Raw genomic sequence first — 23,806 nt, forward strand, 5'->3', positions numbered from 1 at the left:
TTTAATTCATTTTGAATAATAAAGTGAATGAAACAAAAAATGAATACAGTGCATGAGAGCCAGGAACTCTGTTCAGATTGTATGAAACTGGCTTTGACCAAACGTTCTCACTTAGTCATTTCTGTGTCGGTGACAGTCGTCTGTTGTTGATCCATTCTGTACACTGATAGCAAGTGAATGTTGCAAAACAAAGTATACACACTGTATACAATTATAGCTTTTTTTATGACAATGTGCCCACAAACTAAATACAACACGGTTCATCTCTCTTGAATTAGTGCCTTTAGAATAGTATAGCACAAAGCACTGCAGGCTCTATAGGACCCACGACTCTCATAGACGTCAGAGGTGCAGAATGTTCCTTCAAAGTCTGTATGTGGACATATATTTTGAATGGACCATGAGCATAAATTGGATCTGGAGCCACGCCGCTCCTTACAATTTTATATCCTTAAAAGAACCCCTGAACAATCAACTGTCTCCACTGAAAAGCCTCAAACTCGCTTTTATCGAGGGGCCTTAGTAAAGCAACAGATAGCCCCTGAAGCGATCCAAAGTCTTGGGTTAAAATGGTCTGTTCCTGTGGAGTGAGCTGTGAGTGAGCATTTTCTGAACGAGACAGGAAACGTCATAGTGGATCTTCCATAACTTGGCCATGCTTATCAATCATCTCCTCTGCTGTCTGCAGGTCTCTCCAAAGTGTGAACACGGCTTGGATGCCAGGCCTGGTGCTCAAGAGCATGTAGTTTATAGGCAAAATAGGATGAGTCTGGTATGGGGATGAGGACGAGGATGAGGATGAAAGGCAGTCTGATGGGGATCCTGTGTGTTTTTGTGTATGTGTGTGTGTGTACATGCCTGTGTGGGTGTGAAGGAGATTAAGAGGCCATATTTAGGACACCTCGTTAGAGTCTGCTGGTGGTAGGTAGATTTGTGTCAATGTTAGGATGACAGCGGAGAGCAGCCCCCCTCTGCGCGCCCCTATACGATATAGCTGGTCAGGTCTAGGAGGTACGAGGTCATGTCGATGATGTGGTCTAGTATGCCGTCTTTCTCCTGGTCGTTGGGCATGCCCTGCTCACTCTTCTCACACTGGGCCCCGGAGTAGCCGCTCTTACACAGGCACTTGTTGGGCTCCATACACACTCCTCCGTTGCGGCAGGCTGGTTCACACTTGGCTGCGGCCACAGAGAAAGAGAGAAAGAGAGAAGAGAGAGAGAGAGAGAGAGAGAGAGAGAGAGAGAGAGAGAGAGAGAGAGAGAGAGAGAGAGAGAGAGAGAGAGAGAGAGAGAGAGAGCAGAAAACAGTGGTCAAAAGTGAAGTCAGAAAAGATTAGAATAAACAGTCATTCTGAATTTAAGTTCAAATATGTTTTTGTATATTGTGGCAGGCATGTTGTGCATTAATGAACCTCATTTAAACATCTGGAAGGAAACAACTCGTGTTCAGATGATGCTACTCTGAAAGCAGCAGATGCAAATCTACTTAAAAAGTTACTCACCAACTCGGCAGAAGGGTCCCTCCCAGCCGGGGCTGCAGCAGCACTTGCCCGTAGGAGTGCAGTGTCCATTCTTACAGTGACTGGAACAAGCTGTCATCAGCAGCTCTGGAGGCTCCACCTGACGCTGGCACTCTTTTGGGGCATGAGGCCTGTAACAGTTGTTAGAAGGGAAAGTCAATATGTGGGGGGACACAAGCGTCACATGGCATCTAACGAACTACAGAAAGTAGGGCGAGGCATTCATTTTATAATATCGCTTAATGCCTTTCAATAAAAGTCACACCCTGATAAAATAATATCAGAATTGTGACCCTAAAGCAATGCCTCAATCGAAGCCATTTAGGGAACGTTGAGCCTACATCCAATATTGACACATTGATCTTGAGTCACGGCACTCTTAACCCTTAAATAACCCCAAACAAGCTGTAAACAGGGTCTGACTGATTTATCAAAGGCAAGCAAAGTGTGTTGTCAAGGTGTGCAGTTATAAAGTAACTGCAAAGTAACTGTTTGGATGATTTGATGTCATGAGATTTGTTTGACATCAAATGATTTGTTTGCTTCAATTCTACCTACTTTTTTAGACTTTGGGCCAGTTAAACTACACGGCTAATCAGGGCTGTATTCGTGCTCAGCGGCTGAGCCAAGTGGATAAATTGGGAGCGTTGCAATGTCCAAAGCAGAAAAGACGTTTCCAGTGTCCACAGCTTGATTGGGCTAGCAATGGATGGTTTTCTTCTTATGTATGCTTTGCGACGGTAAATTAGTCTGTTATGAAGTTTGAAGAGCCGAACAACAGCACACATGAGAACTTATTTTCCAGATCACCACAGTTTCAAAATGAATCACTTTTCTTTAAACGGACACAAACAAAGAGCAGTAGTACGATACTATGACTCGTGGCAGTACTGTATGAAACAGTCTATTTAAACATCTAACACTTCATTTTGATATTTAATGACAGCAGTGACAATTATAAAAACGGAAGGGTCAACACATCTGCCATCATATATACAACTTTTGAAATAATGCACATTCAGAAGTATGCATTTAACTTCTGTAACAAGTTAAAAATCTATTTTTATGTCTGTACATGGTTTTCAATGATTTGTCATTCATTCGTTAGAGGCTTTTCTGTAGACTGTCAATTTGTGAATGATTTAAACTGTACAGCAGGAACAATACCTCCATACTTTGAATAACAAAACACAGCATACATGTAGGGTTAATACAGGGCTCTTGGATGTATAAACATGATTTGGAAAATGAAGACACACACACACACACACACACACACACACACACACACGACAAACATACAGACACGCACATCAGCAAATGGGCTGAAACTGATTTATTTCATATCACAGTGCATAAATCTGGAAATAATACACTGTGTAATAACATTCAAATGCAAAGCGTCTGTTAGTGCCCACTGCCCACACACATGTCTGTCTGTGTGTGCATTTGTAAAAGAGAGACGGGAAGAACTACAGATGTCTGAACAGTTCTGCTGCACCGAGCTAAAAAGCTAATGAGGCAACACAATTTGCTGACACTGAAGGACACACAGGTTTGGTAACCAGACTCCTGTGGACTGATCCTGCTATGAGGGCTGAAGAGCATCAGTAGGTCAGTGTGTATGTGTATATGTAATGTATATGTAATGTTTGGTCCATGGGAGAGCCAACCTCATCAATCATGGCTGGAGAGCAAATGGTCAATCAGCAGTAGCAACCAAAACTAGATAGAGTTCAGGATATACAACCAGGGGGATCCTTTGATTAATTTCAGATATTATATCTGAAATCAGCTACGTTTAAAATGTACTGTATTACACACATATATAGCTAACTGTGCATTCACTCTCAGAGCTCTCAGTATTCTGCAGTCGGGGAATTTGTATCAAGTTTGTTGAGTCACACCTGTTCTGACCTTCAGTAGTTGGGGAAAATATAATATTTGTTTTACCTATTATACGGGAATTACTGTGTGGGAAGACACGTGTTTCAGCTTTAAATAGAGTCTGTCAGTTAGATAAATGACTGCAGCTACAATGGTGTGTGGTGATAACTGTATTTATTGGACTGTGCGAGTGTTTACTTCCTAGTTCAAAAAGTGTGTTGCAAATGTTCTGACAGACACACTGACTAACGGCACTGTGCAGTGACAATACTGTGACTGTGTGAGTTTAAGTTGCTTTAAATTTGGATGATGGAGGGCGGGAGAGCGGGGGGGTTGATTCCCATGCTCCCATCAGCACCCAACTCCAGACTCCATCCGTGCTGGCTTTTGTTGTTGCAGGCTGCATGCAGTTAAAAAAAGAGCGAAGGAGGGAAGCAAACAGAAAGAGAGGGAGAGAGAGAAAGAGTAAGAGTCCCTGGAGGATTGGGGGGTGTGTAGCTAACACTGTTAATAGCAGGCAGGGGTCAGCAGCGCTACTAAACAGTCTGTACGACTGCCAGGGTGGCTGTGAAAACAGCACCTGCTGGTAGCGCCACTTGACAAAGGCAGCTGGGTCAACAGCCACTGTGGGAATTTATCAACTTTGGGAGGGGTGGGTGTATGTGAGGGAGCAAGGGAGTGGGAGAAGGGCGACAGTGCTCACACATGAGGTCGTTACATGGACAGAGAGAGAGAGAAAGAGGAGCTAGGCATACTAGTTCAGGAATGACTGCACAGCTGTAAAGATAAGGCAAAGAACCAGGATGATTAATGCAGGTGTTTTGTGTGTAAAAAAAGAAGAAAAAAAGCCTCCCTTGCATCAGGGGAAGTTGAACACTAACATATCATAACACTGACATCCATTCAAGTCTGCGCCATCAGAGCAGTGTGAATGCTCTGCCTCAGATTTGTTCCTCCTGATCGTTTTAATTATTGTGCGTCAGTGTGTGTGTGTGTGTGTTTAGCTTGTTGGCTCGCAGGGCCTGTTTGATTGACATGAGGTATATGTGAGAAAAGGGCTGTGGAGTGGTGTACATTGTGCGCCCTAACAATGGCTTAATCAAACGGCCCAGTGTGGTCTCTTTTGCTGTTTTGTCATCTGACTCCATTGTTTGGGGGCTTCTTTTGTAGCTTCATTCCTTGTTTTAATTGTGCAAGAAATTTACTGTGTATTGTAGGAGCCAGGGCTATTCAGTGCAACTGGCAAGCAGCTTTGTCAAGGGGAGGACCACAGCAGAGATGTAGGAAGATTTAGGAGGGATAGGAAAATAAAGAAAAGCCTTTTTTTTTCTGCAGCGTGCTGGGAGCTAACGTACCGCACGCTCACACAGGCTCACAGATGTGCATGTTCGCGTGTACGCACCACCCACACAGTGTATATCTGTACACACACAAAAAAACACAGAGGCACACATACAGATAAACATATCCACAAACCGGCACCCGCTGTCTCCCTCCCCCTGTACCTCCAGTGATTTGTGACTTCCATGGCTAATGCAGTCCATAAAGGAGGTCTCAGGACCCTATTCGAAGTTTGCTGTGTCTTTTAAAAGTCTCTGCTCACTATAATTCAATCAGTCCAGCCTGCAGCTGACAAAACCTGAATGTGTGAAAACTCTTTCATAATACTGCTTCCCCTTCTACTCTGTGGAGGGGGGCTGTAACAAATAGAAAGGCAAATTGCATTTTACACCAGGAATCAGCAGGAGGTCTGGTTCTATACTGCGTGTTACAATTAAGCTTTTGCAGAGGACCAACTGTAAGCGCAGAGCTGATTCTGTCCAACTGCATGGGTGAAGTGCAACATCTGCTTTTTAAATTCTGATATGATAAACATGCAACTTTGCTATATGACTCCCATGACTTATTGAGTAAACACAGAGGGGCTCAAACAAATCCTTGTTTTGTGCTGTATCATAATATATTTCTTTGTTTGTATGTTTCTGTTTTCTTTCTCGAATTATTTGTTCCTGGCATACATACAATGCTCTCACTGTATACATAATTATGATATCAAATGCAGACTCAATGGGACTGTAAAGTAGCCAAACTTGCCCACGAATACCTGCTTACAGTACGTGTGTGCAGAGTAAACCACAGTCAAACTAAAGTATAATTCTGTCTAAGGGCCTCTGCTTTGCTCAATTACTGTCTGTTTAAGTTTAATATAATAAGTAGGATTGTTAAAAAGCAAAAGAAGATAAGCAACAAAAAAAAAACTCAGATATGCCACTATTCTACTTAAAAAAAAAAACATATTTATATGCATCTTTTGTTTTCTTTTATATCTCAACACCTTTTTTATATGTAGTATTATAAGTACTATGTACAACGTTGTTGTTGAAAGGTGTTCAAAAATAAACTTGCCTTTGATAAAAGATGCCTATACTTAACCTTTGGGAACGGTGTACGGTGAAGAAGATCTAAACTCAAGGTCCACTTACTACTGATTCAGAGCTTTCAACTGCATGTCACGGCCACAATATAGAGACAATATGATTGGAAATATTTCTATCCAACTGTGATACCACAAACAAGCCCCGTCTTGCTCTGTGCCTCTCTTTCCCTCACCCACATACACCCTCACACCACACACATTCAGCATGTTTCAAAATGCATGGTGGCCTATTTATTATTGGAGGGGTACTCCAACTGACAAACAAATACCTAGAAATGAAGTCATCTGGCCAGGACATGTTTACACAAACACTGCTGAGGGATTTTATGGCTGATGTTTCCCTGTAAGCCTTTGCCGCCCTCCCTAACAGTTCCTCTTTTCCCCTCTATGTTCCCAAACACAGCGCTCGCTGCTATACTGGACCACAAAAACCACCATACTCTAAAACAAACCTCTTTATGAGAGGGCTTTAGGGTCCAGATGTCCTCGCAGTATGGAAAAGAAAAAAGGGGAGGACCACCAAACTTGATAACGTGCTGAGGTCAGACATGTTAGCTACCCCAGTTACTCCCCCGTCACCCCTCTCCATCCTCGCTGTAACAAGATCATAATAACGAAGCCAAAGTGTATTAGGAGTCAAGACTCCAACACCGCAGGGTCCGCACAGACTAAACAAGTCCACTTGATGGTGGAAAGAATTGTTCTCTGGGAGAAATGCGTCCAGCAGTCATGCCAGAAAGCATAAATATGGAGCGAGCCACCGGGGATCCTTTGAAACATCTGTGGTGTAATTAATTGTGCTAATGCCTGGGTGGCACTGTCGTCACCCAGGAATAATCAGCTGCGGATACGTTTCTATTGTGATTCTGAAGAAATGCAAATTCTCTCTCTCCCCCCTCTCTCTCTCTCTCTCTCTCCCCGAGTCTGCCTCTCCTACTTTATCTGCCTCTCTTAATCAAATCCGACCTAAAGAAATGTTTTGTATTTAGGACTTTTCTAGTGCATTCAGTATGTTTAAAATTGGACTCGACCCACTCACTGACCCTAACTTACTCCATCAACTTGCTGATAAGAAGATAGGCAGAAGCATGGTGGGGGGGATTCAGCTACCAGACATATGTGCTTATACATCCCTACTGTATCATGTGGGAGGAATTCATGTCCTGTCTGCCCAAATGTTTTTCACACGTACTTGGCTTTGCACAAATAGTTTATAGATCCATTCCTATCAGAATAATTTATAATACTGAGGTGCATATGGTTAGGATTATGGCACAGTGACACAGGCAGACACAGACACACAGGTTTTAAAAAAAAAAACTTGTCCACAAAATGACAAATACAATGTGCACTATGTTCGATGGATGAGCATGTGTGAGTGTTTCTATTTGTGTGTTGATATAAATATGAAGAGGTCTCTGTGCTTGACAATAGGTGCGTTTGTGTTTTTCTTACTCTCAGCAGAACGTACTATATTGTCAAATACGTTGAAAATAACCAGCAGGCAATAGTTACGAAGGTGAAACACGGCCAGTTAGTCAGTGTTTCTGATAGCAATACTTTACAATAACATTCTGAATAGCTATGCTTATTCTCCACTTACAGCATTTGTTTTGGCCCAGGGAGGTGGTCATGTGATGACTTATTAAAGGGCACAAAAGTTCTGGTGACAGCGATATGATTAGTGTGTGTGTGGAGAGGACATGTATAGATAGTGAGGACTTGAGTCTGAAAATGTGCAAGAAAAGATGTCACTGCAGTGAAATGTGATTAACTATAGATCCATGGTTTCATGAGTCAGTTGCATGAGTGTCGTGTATGATATGCTGTGTGTGGAAGTGTCGTAGTCCCACCATAAAACAAAACCAGCATGGAATTAGGGATGGTGGGCTGGTTTGCTGGAATCTGTTTAGATTGCATGAGGGTTCACTTACTTATTAAACTGAGACCAAACTATATACCGCAACAGTTTACAAACAATCGATGGCTGAAAGAATATGATTCACTCAGGGCCCCTTTCAAAATGTGAAGCAAACCACCCCCTGAGATGAAGAAAATGTTCTTAATGTACCTTTTAGGGTCAACCAGCTTGTAGAGTTTCCCACTGTGTGACTGCGCCATGCTTTTACTGCTTGCCAGTATGTAGACTTCACCTGCAAATATGAACAGTCACATGGAAACGGGCCATCAGCAGTGTTTGATTACAGATTCTTAATGTGCAGCACATGTCCCAATAATCAAGCTTTCTTCATTCATGCAATGCCTGTGCCAGAATGAGGAGAGGAGACAAGAGGTAGTAGCAAACGATGACAAGAGGATGAGTGTGGCTACAGCTTCTGCATTGCTGCATTTGCCAAAGGACTATAAGAAAGAGTTTAACTGGGCAATTGGATACTCATGACTGGGAACCAAGCGGATCATTTAATGAGGATCAAGCAAACAAGAAAATTCCATAAGGAGACAAATTGTAAACATGTGTCTGTGGGGCCCATACATCCATGATTCTTGCACCACTTGCAACTCATGATCAAATTCAGGAATCTTTAAATATCTCGTCAAATAATAACTCCAGGACCTGGCAAGAACTGTGATTAAATATTTCTGATGGCTGTGTGAGTGAGCCACATCATGTGTTCATGCTAATCAGAAACACCACAGCTGGCAGTTAATAATTGTGTGTTTGTGTGTCTGGTGGGAGTCCAGCTGGTAAAAATGTTCTGTATCATATTAGCCTTCTCACCTCAGCTCACCCTACCTTATCTTAATGCTGCAGCCCCCCCGCCACCCCCTCTCAGGTAAACAGTAACACTTCTCTATCCATGCAAAACATTGCATTGTGGGTGGCCCTAAACACAGCTCTCATAAGTAGGTTTTGGAGTAGCGTTGCTATCTTATGGAAATGATAATTAATCCAAGAGGAAGTACGCACTCTTTAATATCCTGTTGGGAATGTGCCATAGAGGTAAGAACGGTATTAGTTCCCCTGTAGATTTGAGTATTACTCCGTGCTGGATAGGTGTTGCAATTTTTCCAGATTTTAAATCATGTTCTTATGCATCCCACTAAGTTAGTGCGAAACATTACAAACACATTTTTGAATAACCAACTGGAAAATTTCTCAATGTGACGCTAAAATGTGCACCATTGATAAATATACAACAAAGTATATAGTTTTGCCATTAGTCAATTGAAGTCAGCATGAATGCTTGCTGGCCACAAGGTTTCATGTTGTAAAAACCACAAGGGATTTCAGAAAATATGTTACACATAACTGTCACTAAATGTGGATGTAGGGAGGAAGAACAAAACAAAAAGAGAGAAATGAGGAAAAGAGCGAGAATGGAAATCTGAGAAGAGATAGATAATCTGCATTACTATTGTCGGTTTCTTGTCATTGCCATACTGACCTAGTTCATCCTCTCCGAAACCCAAGATGTGTCCCACAAGCATGGAGCCGCAGGAGCCAGCTGAGCCCAGACACAGAGCTTTCTCCTGCCACTCTTCCCCACTTGCTGATGTTGACAATGTAGACTTCTGGAGGATCCGCAGGTTACTGAGACAAACAAAAAACACACAGTAGGTGAATTACTACATTCATTACTTTGTCAGTTTCTCTCCCCCAGGTACTGTTCCGTACTATACATGACATGCACATTTCTTACATTCATAACTAAAAGTAAGAAATACAAAAATTATTAATTTGCCGCAATATTAGACACATTACAGTTGAGATCTGCAAACAGGGACAATTTTTACTTCATGTAACATGGTTCATTGACCAATCGTTCTTTTCCACCCCATGTCTCACATGGTGTTATTTAAGACCTCGGCTTTTAGTTTCAAAATAAACATCATGCTGGAGCCTTCACTTTGCCACAACAGTATGTCCTTAAAGTGTATAAGGCCCAAAATTAAGCGACCACACATTGTTTTAAACACAGTGCCTACTTCTGATAGTGTACTCGCCCCCTGCTATTTACTTCCTTTGTTTACTCAAGCGTCAGTGTTTGACATCAGCAAAGTAGGATAAATTACAAACCAAAGAAAAGTGTGAACAGCACAGAGCAGGATGTCTAATCTCCATTTACACCGAATGGGCCGTGACGAAGTGGTGACAGTAACATAGACCTTGTTTTCCCCCACATGGATGGAACTTTGTGTTTACTTTGGCACATGCCGATGCAAGGAACAGATTTTCCATTTGAGAAGAGAATAACGTGTCATGTGGATCTCCGTAGGGCTCAGGATGTTTGTCTGATAACTTAGAAATCAAGTGCACTTTAACGCCAATAGGATAAAGCCACTACTATGTCTTTTTTTAAATAAAGCCAGTCAACAAGTGTGCAGGGTGTCAATCAACCTTTTTCACAGCAGATATTTTGACTTGTCATAGTATGAAAAACACAGCTGAAATTGATCAATTTAACGATGGCTCAGTTACATTAAGTGTCCCAGTAGCTATGCCAGTGAGCCAGAAAGTACAATACCTCGCCTAAGTGGAATGCAGCTATCATTAATGTAATCAAATACACCTTCTGCTTTTCCTACAATGACATGTCTGCTGTGAAAAGGTCTACAGTCAGTCCTTTTTCATTCTTACCCATTTTTATCTCCAAACACATAGCTGCCATAGAGTCTTCTTGACTGACAGCCTCTGTAGATGAAGCCCCCCACAGGTGGTGCTCCTCCACTGGACTGCAGATCGTAGACAGAAGGCTCATTTTCTGGGGACGGACGAGAAGGCAAAGGTCTGATTTAGGCTCTGCTGCCTTCATGCAACACCAGTAAACAACGTTTTATGATAGCGGCAATGAAGTCCCTGTATTAATCAGCTCCTCCATCAATCTGCATCCCAGTGGTTACAATCTACTGATTCACTCATAAAGTTGCAATACTTTTCTTTATAAAGTTTGTGTTTGCAATGTTTACTTAATTTTGTCAGTAGTCTACTAGACATAACGTAATGGTTGTGTAGTTCCTATTAGGGAAATGTAATTAAATGAGAAAGAGCAAAGAGTGCATCTAGACAGCAATATATTATATTTCGTCCTTGGCAGCCAACTTAGACTTCAATACCGCTTTATTATCAAAACCGGAACAGAATGCACTAATCTTTTATTAATAATGGTGATGTTCAGGCAATATGGTATGTTTTCTGTATTACAGTCGTCTTGGCAAAGGGAAATATGAATGGAGATTTGCTGTCTTTAAAAATGTATGATCCAAGACTTTGTGTGCTTATTTCCCAACTGTACTCACTTTAGAGTTTGGGTAACTTGTCTGTGGCAAAAACCGAGTGAGAAATCGCTCTTGAGGGAATCTTTTGAGTTGCCAAAACAACAACTCATTGTGGCAAAGATAACCAGCCATTACATTTGGAACAAACAGCAGTATTTTTTTTGTGTGTTAGAAGAGAAAAAGATTAGCATTGTGAAGGTGCTGCTGTTATTGATTATTATCTCAATGTGAAAGGAGCAAGGCTATGCTAAACCATTATTGAGACAGTTATTGTTGTTGACATCTTTAAATCATATTTGTGGACACAATCTCACATTCCGTTGGCAAATCCACACTCCACAAGGGGGGAATCTTTCTAGATCACATCAGTTTTACATTCAACCTTCACTGTCTCTGCACTCAACCCGGGGTGTTTTATGAACGTGTTGCCAAAACACCACGTTCTTACAAAATGAAAGACATTTGGAAAAACAGATGTTATTTTCAGCCGAATAAGTCTGAAAGATTATCCAAGAAGTTAATGTTATATTTCTTTCTCAAGACATAATGCCATCAAACAAAACAATCAATCAATCATTATAGTACACTACATTAACAATAATTAAAAAAAAAAGGATACTCATTTTCATACATTTTTGGAAAATCTCATGGAAATTGGGACTCACCATAATCTTTCCCCTTAGTAATCTCCAGTATTCTTCCTGCTGATGTGTTTTTGCCACTGGCATCCGTACAGATGATCAGGAGACTCCCATTGTCTGTCTGAAGCCGATCCACTGCACACCTACAGAACAGAATACAGGATGAATACAGGAGACCGAGGGAAACCAACTACCAGGTGGAAAGTTGACATAAGAACAGTTTATAAAATGATTTAAGGTACTAAGTTGTACAGTAGCAAACCCCATTTTGAAGAGTGGATCTCTTTTGCCAGCAACAACCGTTTAGTTCTACAGTGTGACTTTGCTGAAGTTTCTCATCGAATGTTTCACTCACCTGCCTGGGTCATGTAATCCATGAGCAAAGATTTCAGGTGGCTGGTTGGTGCTGTTGAAGTATGGATTGTTCTGCGGTATGGAATAAGGTGATGTACAGCAGTCTGTGTCCACATCTACCCTCAGGAAGGACCCCGTGAAATCACTGCATCAAACACACAAAACATAGAGCTTCACTATTGTGGGTGCTAGAAAGGATGTATTTTTGGGGCACAAACACCAGCACTCAACCATTTATAGTATGATTCTAATGATGCAGACACACTTTGAACAACAAAAGCAACACAGCTGCCAAGTTATTGTTGTTAAATAGCAGAAGAGGACTGTTTTTTATTTGTTTTAGATGGAACAGAACCAACAGAGGGAAACAAAAACATGTGATTGATTCACTGAACATTGAAGCGCTGAAAAAAAACAGCTAAACTTTGATTTGTAGCGACAAGTGTCGGGCGTCAATTTGTAGCTTCGTGTCACCAGCCTCAGGAATTTGCTGTTGCTGTGTCGCTTGTAGTGTGAATGCAGCATAAGACCTCTGATCTCACCTGAGTCCATCCATCTCCTCCATATTGTCCAGGGTGATCATACCATCTCCCAGGACGATGTGCAACAGACCATCAGGGCTGAACAGCAGTTGACCGCCAAGGTGCTTCCTGTGCAGCTCTGCCACTTCCATCAGCATTCTGACAGTCCGGGTGTCCACCTGGTTTGGGTTTTTCCTAAGGTTAAGAAAAATGTTAGCATGTCATTGTCACTGGGTTTCTGTCACAGGGTGCAAACATGATGGTTGCTACACTAAGCAACTAATACATATCAGGAGTATGAACAACATTTCCATACTTATATGCTTGCACATAGTCTCATCATTATTAAAAAGTACTTGGTGAGTAGCTTTTCTACACAGTTGGCTTTTGATTGGGGTGAAAGCCACTGAAGAAATGCAATCTAAGGTTTAAAATAAACTGCATAAGACATTATTTGAAAAAAAAAAAACATAATAGTACTCTCCAACTACTTTGTCTGTAAATTAATACCACGGCATGGATAAGAAATGCTGACAAGACGTACAAAACGAAATCTAACATTAAATACATGAGTTTAAATAGTTTGTTGTTTGGAGACATTTAGTCTAATGCCGTGTCTCAGTGAGGCAAAGACAGTGGGTGGAGATGTAACACAGGATTCTAAATGTTGCACAAGTTCGAGGGCAAAGTGGGGATTTGGCTTCACGGTATCAGCAACAAATATGTCATCATGTGTTATTTTGGGTAGTTCAGCAATTTTTAAAAAGCACTTTGCCAAAGAAAGAAAAATGACTCTTGAACTACCATCAAATGCTTTAGCTGTCATTTCTCAATTGGACCCTCAAATTAAGGTATATACGCTGTAGTCACCAAGACTGCATGCCAAGACTATAATTAAGATTAGATCATTAAGTTAAACTTACAACTGTGATTATGCAAATTAAAATGTAACACTTAAACACGTTCGTGAGAAAAGATTGTTGTCTAAATTACAGGTCATTGTGAAGGGAGTGTGAGGTATCGCCACAACGAAAAGGCACACATCGCTATCATAACAAGAGTGTTGCAAATGAACGCCCATAGTACTCCGTGTGCTCTTGAAGCTTTCATATTTACTGTGGTTACGATGGTTTCTGGCAAAAAAAAAAAAATTGCACTGTCAGGGTTTTGTGATCCGAACCTTTTTACAACATCAAATACATTTCAACCGATTCTTAATTCTCTTATTGCATTTGAAAAGCGTCCCATTTTCACAAATCGAACCATTTGAATGTCTGAGCAGTGAAAAGAGAGCATGCTGTGAAAAGCAGATTGTGGGAATCTTTACCAATAGTCATGCATCGCTACAAATTACGACTTACCACATTGTAAACTGTCCTGTATTTTTTAGTGGTTAAATAAGTGGGCTAAGGCTTTGCATGAAGAAATGCTTGTGTCCACGCTATATTAATCCAATAGTTAATAGGTCAGTTTAATGTTGTGCAGACTATGAGGCAGCTGAGGTTTGGGTTTCCTTTCAGGCAGTGAACGGCCCATATTTAAAAAAGGTAGATTTGGCACACACTTCTCCCATTACCTCGAAACGGTGTATTCAACCACACGGAGAATGTGGTCGTGTGGTCCGATGGCCCAGCGCTCTTGGTTGGTGGTGTAGGAGACGTAGAGCTTGCCATTCTTCTTGTAATTGGGGTGGAATGCCAGGCTTAGCAGGCCCCTTTCATCTCCGCCCTGCAGTCAGATGAGAAACACAAAAGATCCAGCAGTTAATTATGTCCCTCTTTGGCTTCTGCTCTGCTCTGTGGGGTCGGAATCACCCCCCTTGGTCATCTTCATCATCACCAAGACCACTACATGCCACCCCTACACACCCCACCTCTTTAATTCTTCCACATCTCTAATCCCCTCTTTTTTTATTTCTCCATCACATTCCCTTTCACACCCCTGCTATTCTCTCATTCTCTCTTTTTCTACCCTCGCCTGTTTCACTTCACACCTTCACCAACCTCCTTGAATATACCATTACCAACCATTATAAAGCATTTGACTCTGGGTAGAGCTGCACCTCCTCTACAAACCCCCCGCCTTTGCCCAGTTCTCTCCGCAGCCTGGTTATGTGCGCTTGTCCACAGGGTCGGGGGGCCCCTGTGACGCCCAGGCCCTCCCGGTGGCCTCCATTGTGCAGTGATTTGTGTGTGTAATCTTTGGGGGATATCCGTGAATGCTACGCTGAGTGGCTGAAAGAATTTATTAGCTCACTCACAGTTCATAGAGAGCACAAAAGTGCAGAGTGCTTCAGTCCGTGCTTTTTACTCCCCGTCCCCTCGCTCTTTCCTGGTTTACACAAAATCCATGCAAAATTCAAGGCTTGGAGGGGTTGAGGGGAGAAGGAGGTGGGAGGTGGGGGGGGAGCTGCCAACTCCCACTGTCTTGGCAACATGTTTAGAAAACATCTAAATTGCTTGTGTAATATGTAAACCTTTGTCTCACCCCGGAGGCAGCTACATCAGTTGTCACTACCCTGGTGGTCCTCCCATCATAGTTAGCTGCAATAATCAGCTACAGCATTTCATTCCCTCGGCAAGACTAGCCCGGTCGCCCCTTTTTTATGTTGTACTCTCACTCACTATTTCCTTATTGACAAAAGAATGAGCAGAATGCGAGGCTTAGGTGTGAATAATGTTTATAAAGTAATCCCTGTGTGGTTGCTTCTCTCTAAAACAGCTTGATTCTTAAAAAAAAAAAAAAAAAAAAAAAAAAGCTAAAGTGAGCATCATGCAGAGAACTTATCCCACTCATTGGCAAACACACTAGTATCATGTCTACAATTAACACAGCCGTCTCATCCTTAAGGTATTGCCTCTCAAAATAGTAAAATAATGGAATTCAGATCAAAACATGGATATTGATTTGAACACAAGTGGTAGGCTCACAGGCCAAGTAAGACACATCATACATTGGTGTACTGCGTCTTGTAGTTCTGTTTGGACTGTGTTAGACTTGGCCCAGTCAAATGCAGCAGTGACATAGGCCGCATGCGAATGAAAAAGAGATGACTCTCTACAAAGAAATGTACTTGAAGCACAAATGAGCAACAACAGAGACCCACACGATAAGCCACAGGGGTTCAATCTGAATAGAAAGGGAAATGTTGTGAAAGTTGACAAATAAATCTCCACCGCAAAGGCAGAGTTCCTCCACAGCAAATTTATGAGTACTACTAAACGCCAGATCACTGAAGTCAAATAAAAAAGGAGTTATGTGGCACTGGATGCAGCACACTGCGCAGCTGAATGTGAGTGAGAGCAGAGGTGACCGCACAAAAAAAAATGTCAAAAGGAAAGAGAAATTCTTAACTTCACCATGAAATGCTGGATCCATGATTTTGGGGACGCAGCGACTCACATCCCCAAAATAAACTTGCCATAGGGAGTGGGTCAAAGACTATAATCCCAAAGAGGCCTAGATCCGGAGTCAAAGGAGGACCACCATGATACACAGTAGTTAAAAGGGCTTGAACATTAGCTCCCTTGCTAATGACTAGCTCCTTCAGCAGCAAGCGGACAGCAGAGCTGGCACCGGATCCACAAGAAACAAAAGCCTTTCACTGCAGAGTCAATCCAAAGAGATACCTCGATTAAAAGAAGACTAAATGCTCAACATTGATATGCCAGAAACTGCAATAGGCAGGATAGCCTTTGCGGAGCTAAAAAATAATAATAATCAATATCTTGTACAAACAAGCTAATTTAGAGAAACTGCAGGTTTCACATATTTGCAGCTAAAGTGAATTTTCGGGGGTTTCAGCTTCTACATTGTGGATTTAAAAGCCATGATTGGAGTCAGCAGTTTTGCTAAAGATGTTTGCCTTGTGTCATAGTATTAAACTTTTTTTTGCATACAACAGTACAATGTATGCACTTTGATACCATGCTGTGTTGTGCGGTATACCTTTCACCTTAGTAGCTGTAAGGATGAGGATGAGGGACAATTTAGGGGCAAGCTGCAAGAGTCTCTGTTTCATAACAAGCACGTAACCCTTATATTAATAATCATGAACCTCCATAACTTCTTAACAACAGAGGTTAGTGTTGCTGATTGTTGTGTCGAATTAAATCACATTCCCTCCATTTCTCCCTTGAGCATCTTTGTGTTTTTTTATGACTGCCATCATTCTTACACAACCAGGCAGGGGGCTCTGATTGAATCTCTCATGAGGTATTATCTCTTCATTTTTCACAAACACCTGCCTCTGCATTCCTCTTTTCCCTCCAAGTGTTCTCTGGGGCTCTGGCTTTGGCACTGTCAAAGTGTTGGCGTCACTCCACAGAAAGCTGGGAAAGTATGGCGCGGGGATGAGGAGCGGTTGTTATCTCACATCTCACGGTGCATTACATTGAATGCCGGTCCTTTCTGAGTGGCGGAGGCACACAACGATTTCCAATTCTGCAGGGGCAGCTGTCCTCGAGTCCTAGTGACGCACCTGTTTGTTCATGCATTGTTACCCTGAACCTTTTGATCCTTCCTCATTGGCTCGTGGGCATTCCTCCGCCAAAAGATATTCCACATAAGTTGATTGGAGCAAAGCAATGTCTACGCCCTTCACTCAAAGACTACCTGCAGCATCTACGCTCGTAGCCCCCCTCACACACAGACAATGTGTAGTATTATCTGCTTTTCCTTTGTACAGTGAGGATCAAATCTCCACTGAAACTCCTCCACCTGTTTATACATAAAGCCCGTGACAATTTCAGAGCAATTTCATGACTCATTAATCCTGCCACCAATCAAGAAGAAGATATAATCCATCAACTGGGCCAGGTTAAGTTCATAGAATAGACTATTTTGTTCCTACTGTAACTGCTATATTTGTTAACATCTTTCACCAGCAGGCAGCCCACTGTTTGAGGATAATTGTGAGATCATTATGAGTTATAGTGAAGATGAGGCCACTGATTTTAGACAGTACGAGAGTAGCCCTGGGCCTCTGATGGCCACTGAAAATGCAGTGCAGCTGTCAGCAGAGCAGGGAAAGAAAGAATAACATGCTGCGACTTATTTGTTTTAACAGTGAAATACTTTATTGCAGGTCCCCTCGCCCATTATACACAGGCTAATGCATGTCAGTTTTGGGATGCTGCTCACAGATGTCTGCATTTATAAAACTCACTGTCACATGTGTCTTTTTTGTCCAATGCGCTGTCATTGTTTGAGCAGAGGCTGACGTTTGTCAAAGTCCACAAAAAACACTCCACACCACATCATTTATATATATATATATATAAACATACACATACACATACATATATATATATACGTCATAAATCAAAAAGAATTGTTTTGGGATTTAACTGTTGCTGCTTTAAATAGGTTGCACTGAGAGCTACTACAAACAAGTTCAAGGATAATTGTAGTTGTCATATTTTATTCTGTTCAAAGTTTTGTCATTAACTTCTCTAGAAAGCTTTATGTAACTATTGTACGCTCGAGGCACTGCTATCCAATTATGTGGCACAGAATGAACCGCCGCTACCGAGTCCTCAAGTCCATGAGACTTGTGAACATTTGGAGAAACTCAAATTACTGCATTGGACGGGCTCCGACAAGAAACTACATTTTGTGGAAAACTTTCCTGAAGATTGTTTTAAATAACTTTATTTTAAAGCATTGTACTGTATATAGAATATTGCTGAAACCTAATGTTTTATTTGATCACTTAAAAGTTATATTCATAATATATATATATATATATATATATATATATATATATATATATATATATATATATATATATATATATATATATATATATATATATATATTTATTGTTTGTATTGTATTTATATACACACACAGAGACCAACTGGACTGCTTCCAAGCTGAAGCAACACAATCTCTTATAGTATAGAGATTGAATTTCAGGAGAAGAACACCCACAGCGCAGCTAGGAGCCCACACCACCACAGCACAGCATTGTTTCTGTGCAGTTCAGCTTAATTGGCACCGGGGGGATCCGTGGAAGGAGGGGGATAGAGGCGCAGAAGGAAACACAGAACATTACAATCAAAGCATGTGCGTGGAGCTGATGATAAACCCGTTATCTGCCCTGTCTCCTGGGGGCCTGGGTTCCTCTCTCTGTATAAAGGCTGCTCCATCCTGTTGATGCTGCCAGTAAACACCTTAGCCCTCCCCTGGTTCTGTTCACCCCGTGTGGCTGGGAGCCCGTTACGGCAGCCAACATCACAGTATAGGACTCCTGGGGCCTGCGGGGGATCGAGCCACGTCTAATTGTCATAATGATCACTTTATCCACAACCAGTTTGGATTGAATGACGATAAGATGGCACAGCAAAGCGGCAAGAGCATACCGCAGGGGGCAGTTGCATATTCATTTGCCGCGCTCCGTTTGACTCCTTGTAAGCAAAGGGTCTTGTCAGCAGAGGAGCAGGAGGCATGCGTGATAGATAAACTTCCTGTCTAGGAGTGTGCCCCACAAAAATACCAGCAAACCCATCTCTTGCCATCTCAACAATTTCCGAACAATTCTCAAATTCAAAATCTGAGATGAAGTCAGGATTACGGATGAAAAATTATACACGACATTACCCTAAAGATTACAGTGTCTTTGCAATTGAGATCCATCAAGGTTTCTAAGAGCTACAGTATATGTTGTATTACAATCAATTCAAGTCTTGCAATATTTCCAATGTCACGAAGAAGATATTTAAAGAATAAACACAGTTGGTTGAAAATATATCTACTCTATGACATAACAATTTCCCAAATCTACATCAGGCTAGAAAGATATGGATGAGAAAAGACAAAAAAAAAGAAAATGATGAGTGACTTTTCTTCAACAAAGAATATATAACAGACACACACCCTGACATACATACTAAACCAGTTCGCCAGAGAGAGCAGGTCAACTGACCATTATATAGTGTGCCGACCGACATGTTCCTCTGTCCAGCACAAAGTATTTATCTTGTGGATGCGTGTGTTTTTGTTTAAACATATTTTGGATAAATGAGAAAAGATACTTCATGTAATTATATCTCTTTTTATACAGCCCTGCCCATGTTTATTTTATTTTCAGAGAGGGCTCAAAGCCAAACAGAAGTAGCCATACTTGCCCCATGACACCTCTATGATGTCCCCTCCTCTGGCTGGCAGACAATGTAAATCCTACATTAGGTACTAATACCTGACAGAAATATAGGCATATCATTCTTTTCAGCTCTTCTATGAGAGAGAAAGAACCCCTCAGTACACCCCTCATTATTTTACACAAAGAGAGCAAGAGAAAGCGAAAGGATATCACAGGCATTCAAGTATACAGCCAGAGTATTGGGAAACCAAGGGGGATATTAGAAGGTACAATATGGGAGAGATTAAGAAAGCCATTAACCCATCTTGTAAAAATTGGCAGAAAATTAGCAGTATGCACAATGTGTGCTGTATGTACAGTAAATTAGCAGATAATAGCAGAATGATTAGCCGCAATCCCATTTGATGAATGACTCCTTGTTTGGTGTAATTATATGATTGAATTCTAATAGTCCACAGGCACCATTTTCAAGGAATTTGTCTTGGCTGTGGATGTTCCTCACACGTTTACATAGGTGCAAACAGTTGTGTCGTGTTAGTGTTGAAGCTCGAGCACCTTAATCCTTTACTCTAGCAATGTAGCAAACCATATTTCATACTCCATCAGCCCAGATCCTGCACCCAAATGATATCCATATTATCAGATTACCTCTGTAAATCTGCCAACACTAAAGGAAGTGTTTATTCCTACCTTCAGGCCGTTTTGCACCAGCTTGTGTATGTCCAGGAAGGGCTCCTTGATTAGCTCGAGGTCATGGTTGAGTATCCTGACAATTCCCTCTCTCTCCAGGACAAAGAGCCGCTGGGATCCATCCCCACAGTGCACCATGGCCACCGGCTGCCTCAGACCACTCAACACCTCCTGGGCACAGTAGCAGTTGTGTTTGTGTTTCCTGGGTAACAAGGGAGACAAAAGGTCAGAGACCAACGGTGGCCGTGAATAATCCAATTATAAAGTATAAGCGGCATGATAGAATCTGAAGCAGTAATATTAAGGAGGAAGCAAACAATATTCAGCGGGAAGATGTAACTTTGCTGTCTAGAACTGCAAGTACTTGATATTCGACTCTATTGACTCTTTTTCATTCTCATACCATTGGTTTAGAAGGAAGATGTTGCACTTTGCAAAGGCTCATTGAGGGTTTTCCTCACCTTTGCTGGTTTACTAATTTGGAGACTTGCCGTTTGGTAAGGTGGGAACATTCTTAACCAGAAGACTGCAACATTTAAATGCAAAAGAAAATTCCAGTTTATCATCATGTCTATTATAATACAACTAAAACGTATTTATACTCTCCACATCACTGAACACTGTTCCCACCAATCGTCTCACTACGTCTTTAAATCTCAACAAAAAAACCCGCAGTTTTTTACTGGTTTTCCAGGGCACCTGCTACGTGCGTCATCACTGTCTTCTGAAAGGATGGAGCAAAAGTAGCGCAGAAGGTTCCTTCTCTCCCTCCCTTGTACAGCCTCCACTGGGCAGGTACATGCCTCAACTGTAGAGACAGGGAAAATAACCCGCATTGCTTTCCCTCCTGTGCAGATGGTCGCTTTTTGGTGCAGAGAACACGGATAAAAGAGAAGGTAAGAGAAGGTGATGTGACTGGCCACAATTGATACCAGCTCATATCCCATAAATAACACACCTGCTGGTGGTTTGTAATGGTGGAATTATTATTAATCAATGGTATTTCTTGTCCATTCCTGTTTTCCATGTGCTCTGGTTAGCTACATATCACAAGCCATGACAATACCAAAGAGTGCACCAGTACTCTCTGTGGATTGCATGAGGACCAGATGAACACATCCTACGTCCTAAAAAGGCAAAAATGGTAAGTCATAACTGTGATTTAAGTTAGATCCTCTCTCCCAGCCTCTAATGAAGAAAGTCCAGCTCATTTATCCGAGTAGACCTCTCGGAGGATAAGGTGCAGAAGTGACAAATGAGCCCCTGAGCTCGCTAACTTTTTGAAGTTATTTGACTGAATGTTGGTCGTTGCTATTCAGGTGCACATACTGTTTGGCCCTCTTGCCTCGGGGAAAACAGAGATGAAAGGCATCCCCCCATGGACAAAAGGGCAAAGCCCTCTATGATGCATAGACCTTTGCTGTGAGAGAGGCAACCAGAATGACGCAGGATAAGCATTTTCATTATGTGAGCAAAGCTGAGCAAATGCAGTCTGGACAAACTTTAGGATTAGAGAGGAGATGGCATAGCATTTCTGTCTGAGAGTATAGACCATGTCAAAATGGACCAGTGAACCCAGAACATGTTTCTATAACAACATAAAAATCACGGCTGAATGTCATGAATCTTAACTCATAAGCACTAATAAAGCCAGAAAGTTGACTTGGCTGAAACACATGGAAGAACGAGCCAAAGCTCATTCTAAATAATAGCATGTTCATCTTCTACAGTGTAAATCAATCCTCAAATGGAACAGTACATGATAAAAGCCAGGCAACAAACCTTTTCTCGTCTTCCAAGTAGTTGGAGTCTTGCCCTTGCGGTTGCTTTCGTTGAAAATCTGGAAAGCACAGACTGGCATCTCTCCTCCCATAGTATTGGCAGAACTCATCCACATCGGCCTGGAACAGTTCTAGCAAACACAAGACATACAGACATAGAAAGAGGGTCTTACACCAACTGTAGATACGGCATGGTTAAATTACTTTATACACAGGCCGAACGCAAACACTTAAACCGGGAAAATCCAATTAGTTTTCTTCTAACATTATTTCAATGGTACTTAAGCTCTCTGTGTACACATTTTTGTAGTTGTATTGGGCTGTACAATAACTGTGTTACAACGTGCATGAGTATGTGCAAGTGAGGATAAAGAGTTAGAGAGAACTGATGTGATGTGATTGTGTGTTTGGGAGGGTTGGAGTTGTGATCGAAGAGCCAAACTAAATGCTGGCTAGACTGGGCCGGGATGAACAAGTAAGAAGAAAATGGGCCAAACCAAATGGATCGCAGATTAGAAAAAGGGCCTAGTGTGAACTATGCCTCTTCCAGAGAGCATAAATATTGAATTCTCAATATAGTTTACACTGTCATTATTCTGATTAGGCTTTTGGACTAGTCCTAATGGATTCCTACGAAAGAACTTTGAGACTGGCTTTCTTCAAAAGTCTATCCGGCAACATGGTGATGCTTATAGAACCAAATTGAAAACACTGATACAGAAAGACTGAGACACTCATATTTACTTGGAGATTACAGTGTTACATTTGTTGTCATTATACATCATAATAGTTCACTTAAAAAGGCTATTTGTAGGACATTTAAAGTAGTAATTAATTAGAAGAAAAGGCATTTCATTATTCCAGCAATACTTAGGCTTCTCGAGATGTTATTCACTAAATAAGTCCGGATCCCTTGTTCTTTCCTTCAAACAAGTCTGACTGTTTTGCATTACTGAGCAACACATGGCCACAGCATGCAAAATGAAATCGTCAACCTGTTAAATATGGCATGAAATTCAGAATAAATAAAAAATGTTCTCAGGGTGAGAGATTGCATTGCCAAACAAAAGACGTGATGTTGTCAAATGGTTTTCTTTTTCTGAATCAAGGGGGTGTAACGATAGAGGGTGTCATAAACTCCACAGATTGGGCTAAATAGAATTGACGTGACTTGGCTAACTGTTTGTATTATAATAAGTTAGCATGTAAATTCAAGGTACAACTGCCATCTCATCATTCCTCATTGGCCTGCCGGTTTACCTAAAATGTTTCAGTGCCAGAGCCAAAAGCGATCTGCGTAAACACAGCAGTCCCACGCAGCTACACCTCCAGCCTGTGCAGTCACAACACTATTCCCGACAAAAAGCAAAGTGTGCAGTGGGTCTCAGAGGCCCTTTGCGACCTAAAAATAATCTTGCCAATATTGTTTCCTTTAGTCAATCCCTCAGAGGACAGAGGAGAGCAAATACACCAGTGATAAAAACACAAACAGGACTCTCCCTGTCCCTCCTTTCATCTCCCTATCCTGCCACACACCGACCACAAGAGCTGACCGCACCAAATACTGGAGGTGATAGGATATCCCCTCAAACATCTAAACACAACATGAAGATCAAACACACACACACACACA

General features: G+C 41.6%; 1 protein-coding gene across 1 annotated transcript in view; it reads right to left on the reverse strand.

Annotated features, from left to right (window-relative positions):
- Positions 1 to 981: 981 nt before the first annotated feature.
- hhip (hedgehog interacting protein) overlaps positions 982 to 23,806 on the reverse strand; it is a gene marked incomplete at both ends in the record, with an annotated part of 29,565 nt that continues 6,740 nt past the window's right edge. The window contains 11 exons of the mRNA XM_079220259.1: positions 982 to 1,178; positions 1,502 to 1,650; positions 7,915 to 7,996; positions 9,251 to 9,396; positions 10,444 to 10,567; positions 11,747 to 11,865; positions 12,078 to 12,221; positions 12,619 to 12,792; positions 14,174 to 14,325; positions 20,393 to 20,594; positions 22,175 to 22,304. Of these exons, the coding sequence (XP_079076385.1) occupies positions 982 to 1,178; positions 1,502 to 1,650; positions 7,915 to 7,996; positions 9,251 to 9,396; positions 10,444 to 10,567; positions 11,747 to 11,865; positions 12,078 to 12,221; positions 12,619 to 12,792; positions 14,174 to 14,325; positions 20,393 to 20,594; positions 22,175 to 22,304 (1,619 nt within the window). The remainder of the gene's footprint in view (positions 1,179 to 1,501; positions 1,651 to 7,914; positions 7,997 to 9,250; positions 9,397 to 10,443; positions 10,568 to 11,746; positions 11,866 to 12,077; positions 12,222 to 12,618; positions 12,793 to 14,173; positions 14,326 to 20,392; positions 20,595 to 22,174; positions 22,305 to 23,806) is intronic.

Source organism: Taurulus bubalis (genome assembly GCF_910589615.1).
Source record: "Taurulus bubalis genome assembly, chromosome: 6".
In the NCBI taxonomy this organism is placed as follows: domain Eukaryota; kingdom Metazoa; phylum Chordata; class Actinopteri; order Perciformes; family Cottidae; genus Taurulus; species Taurulus bubalis.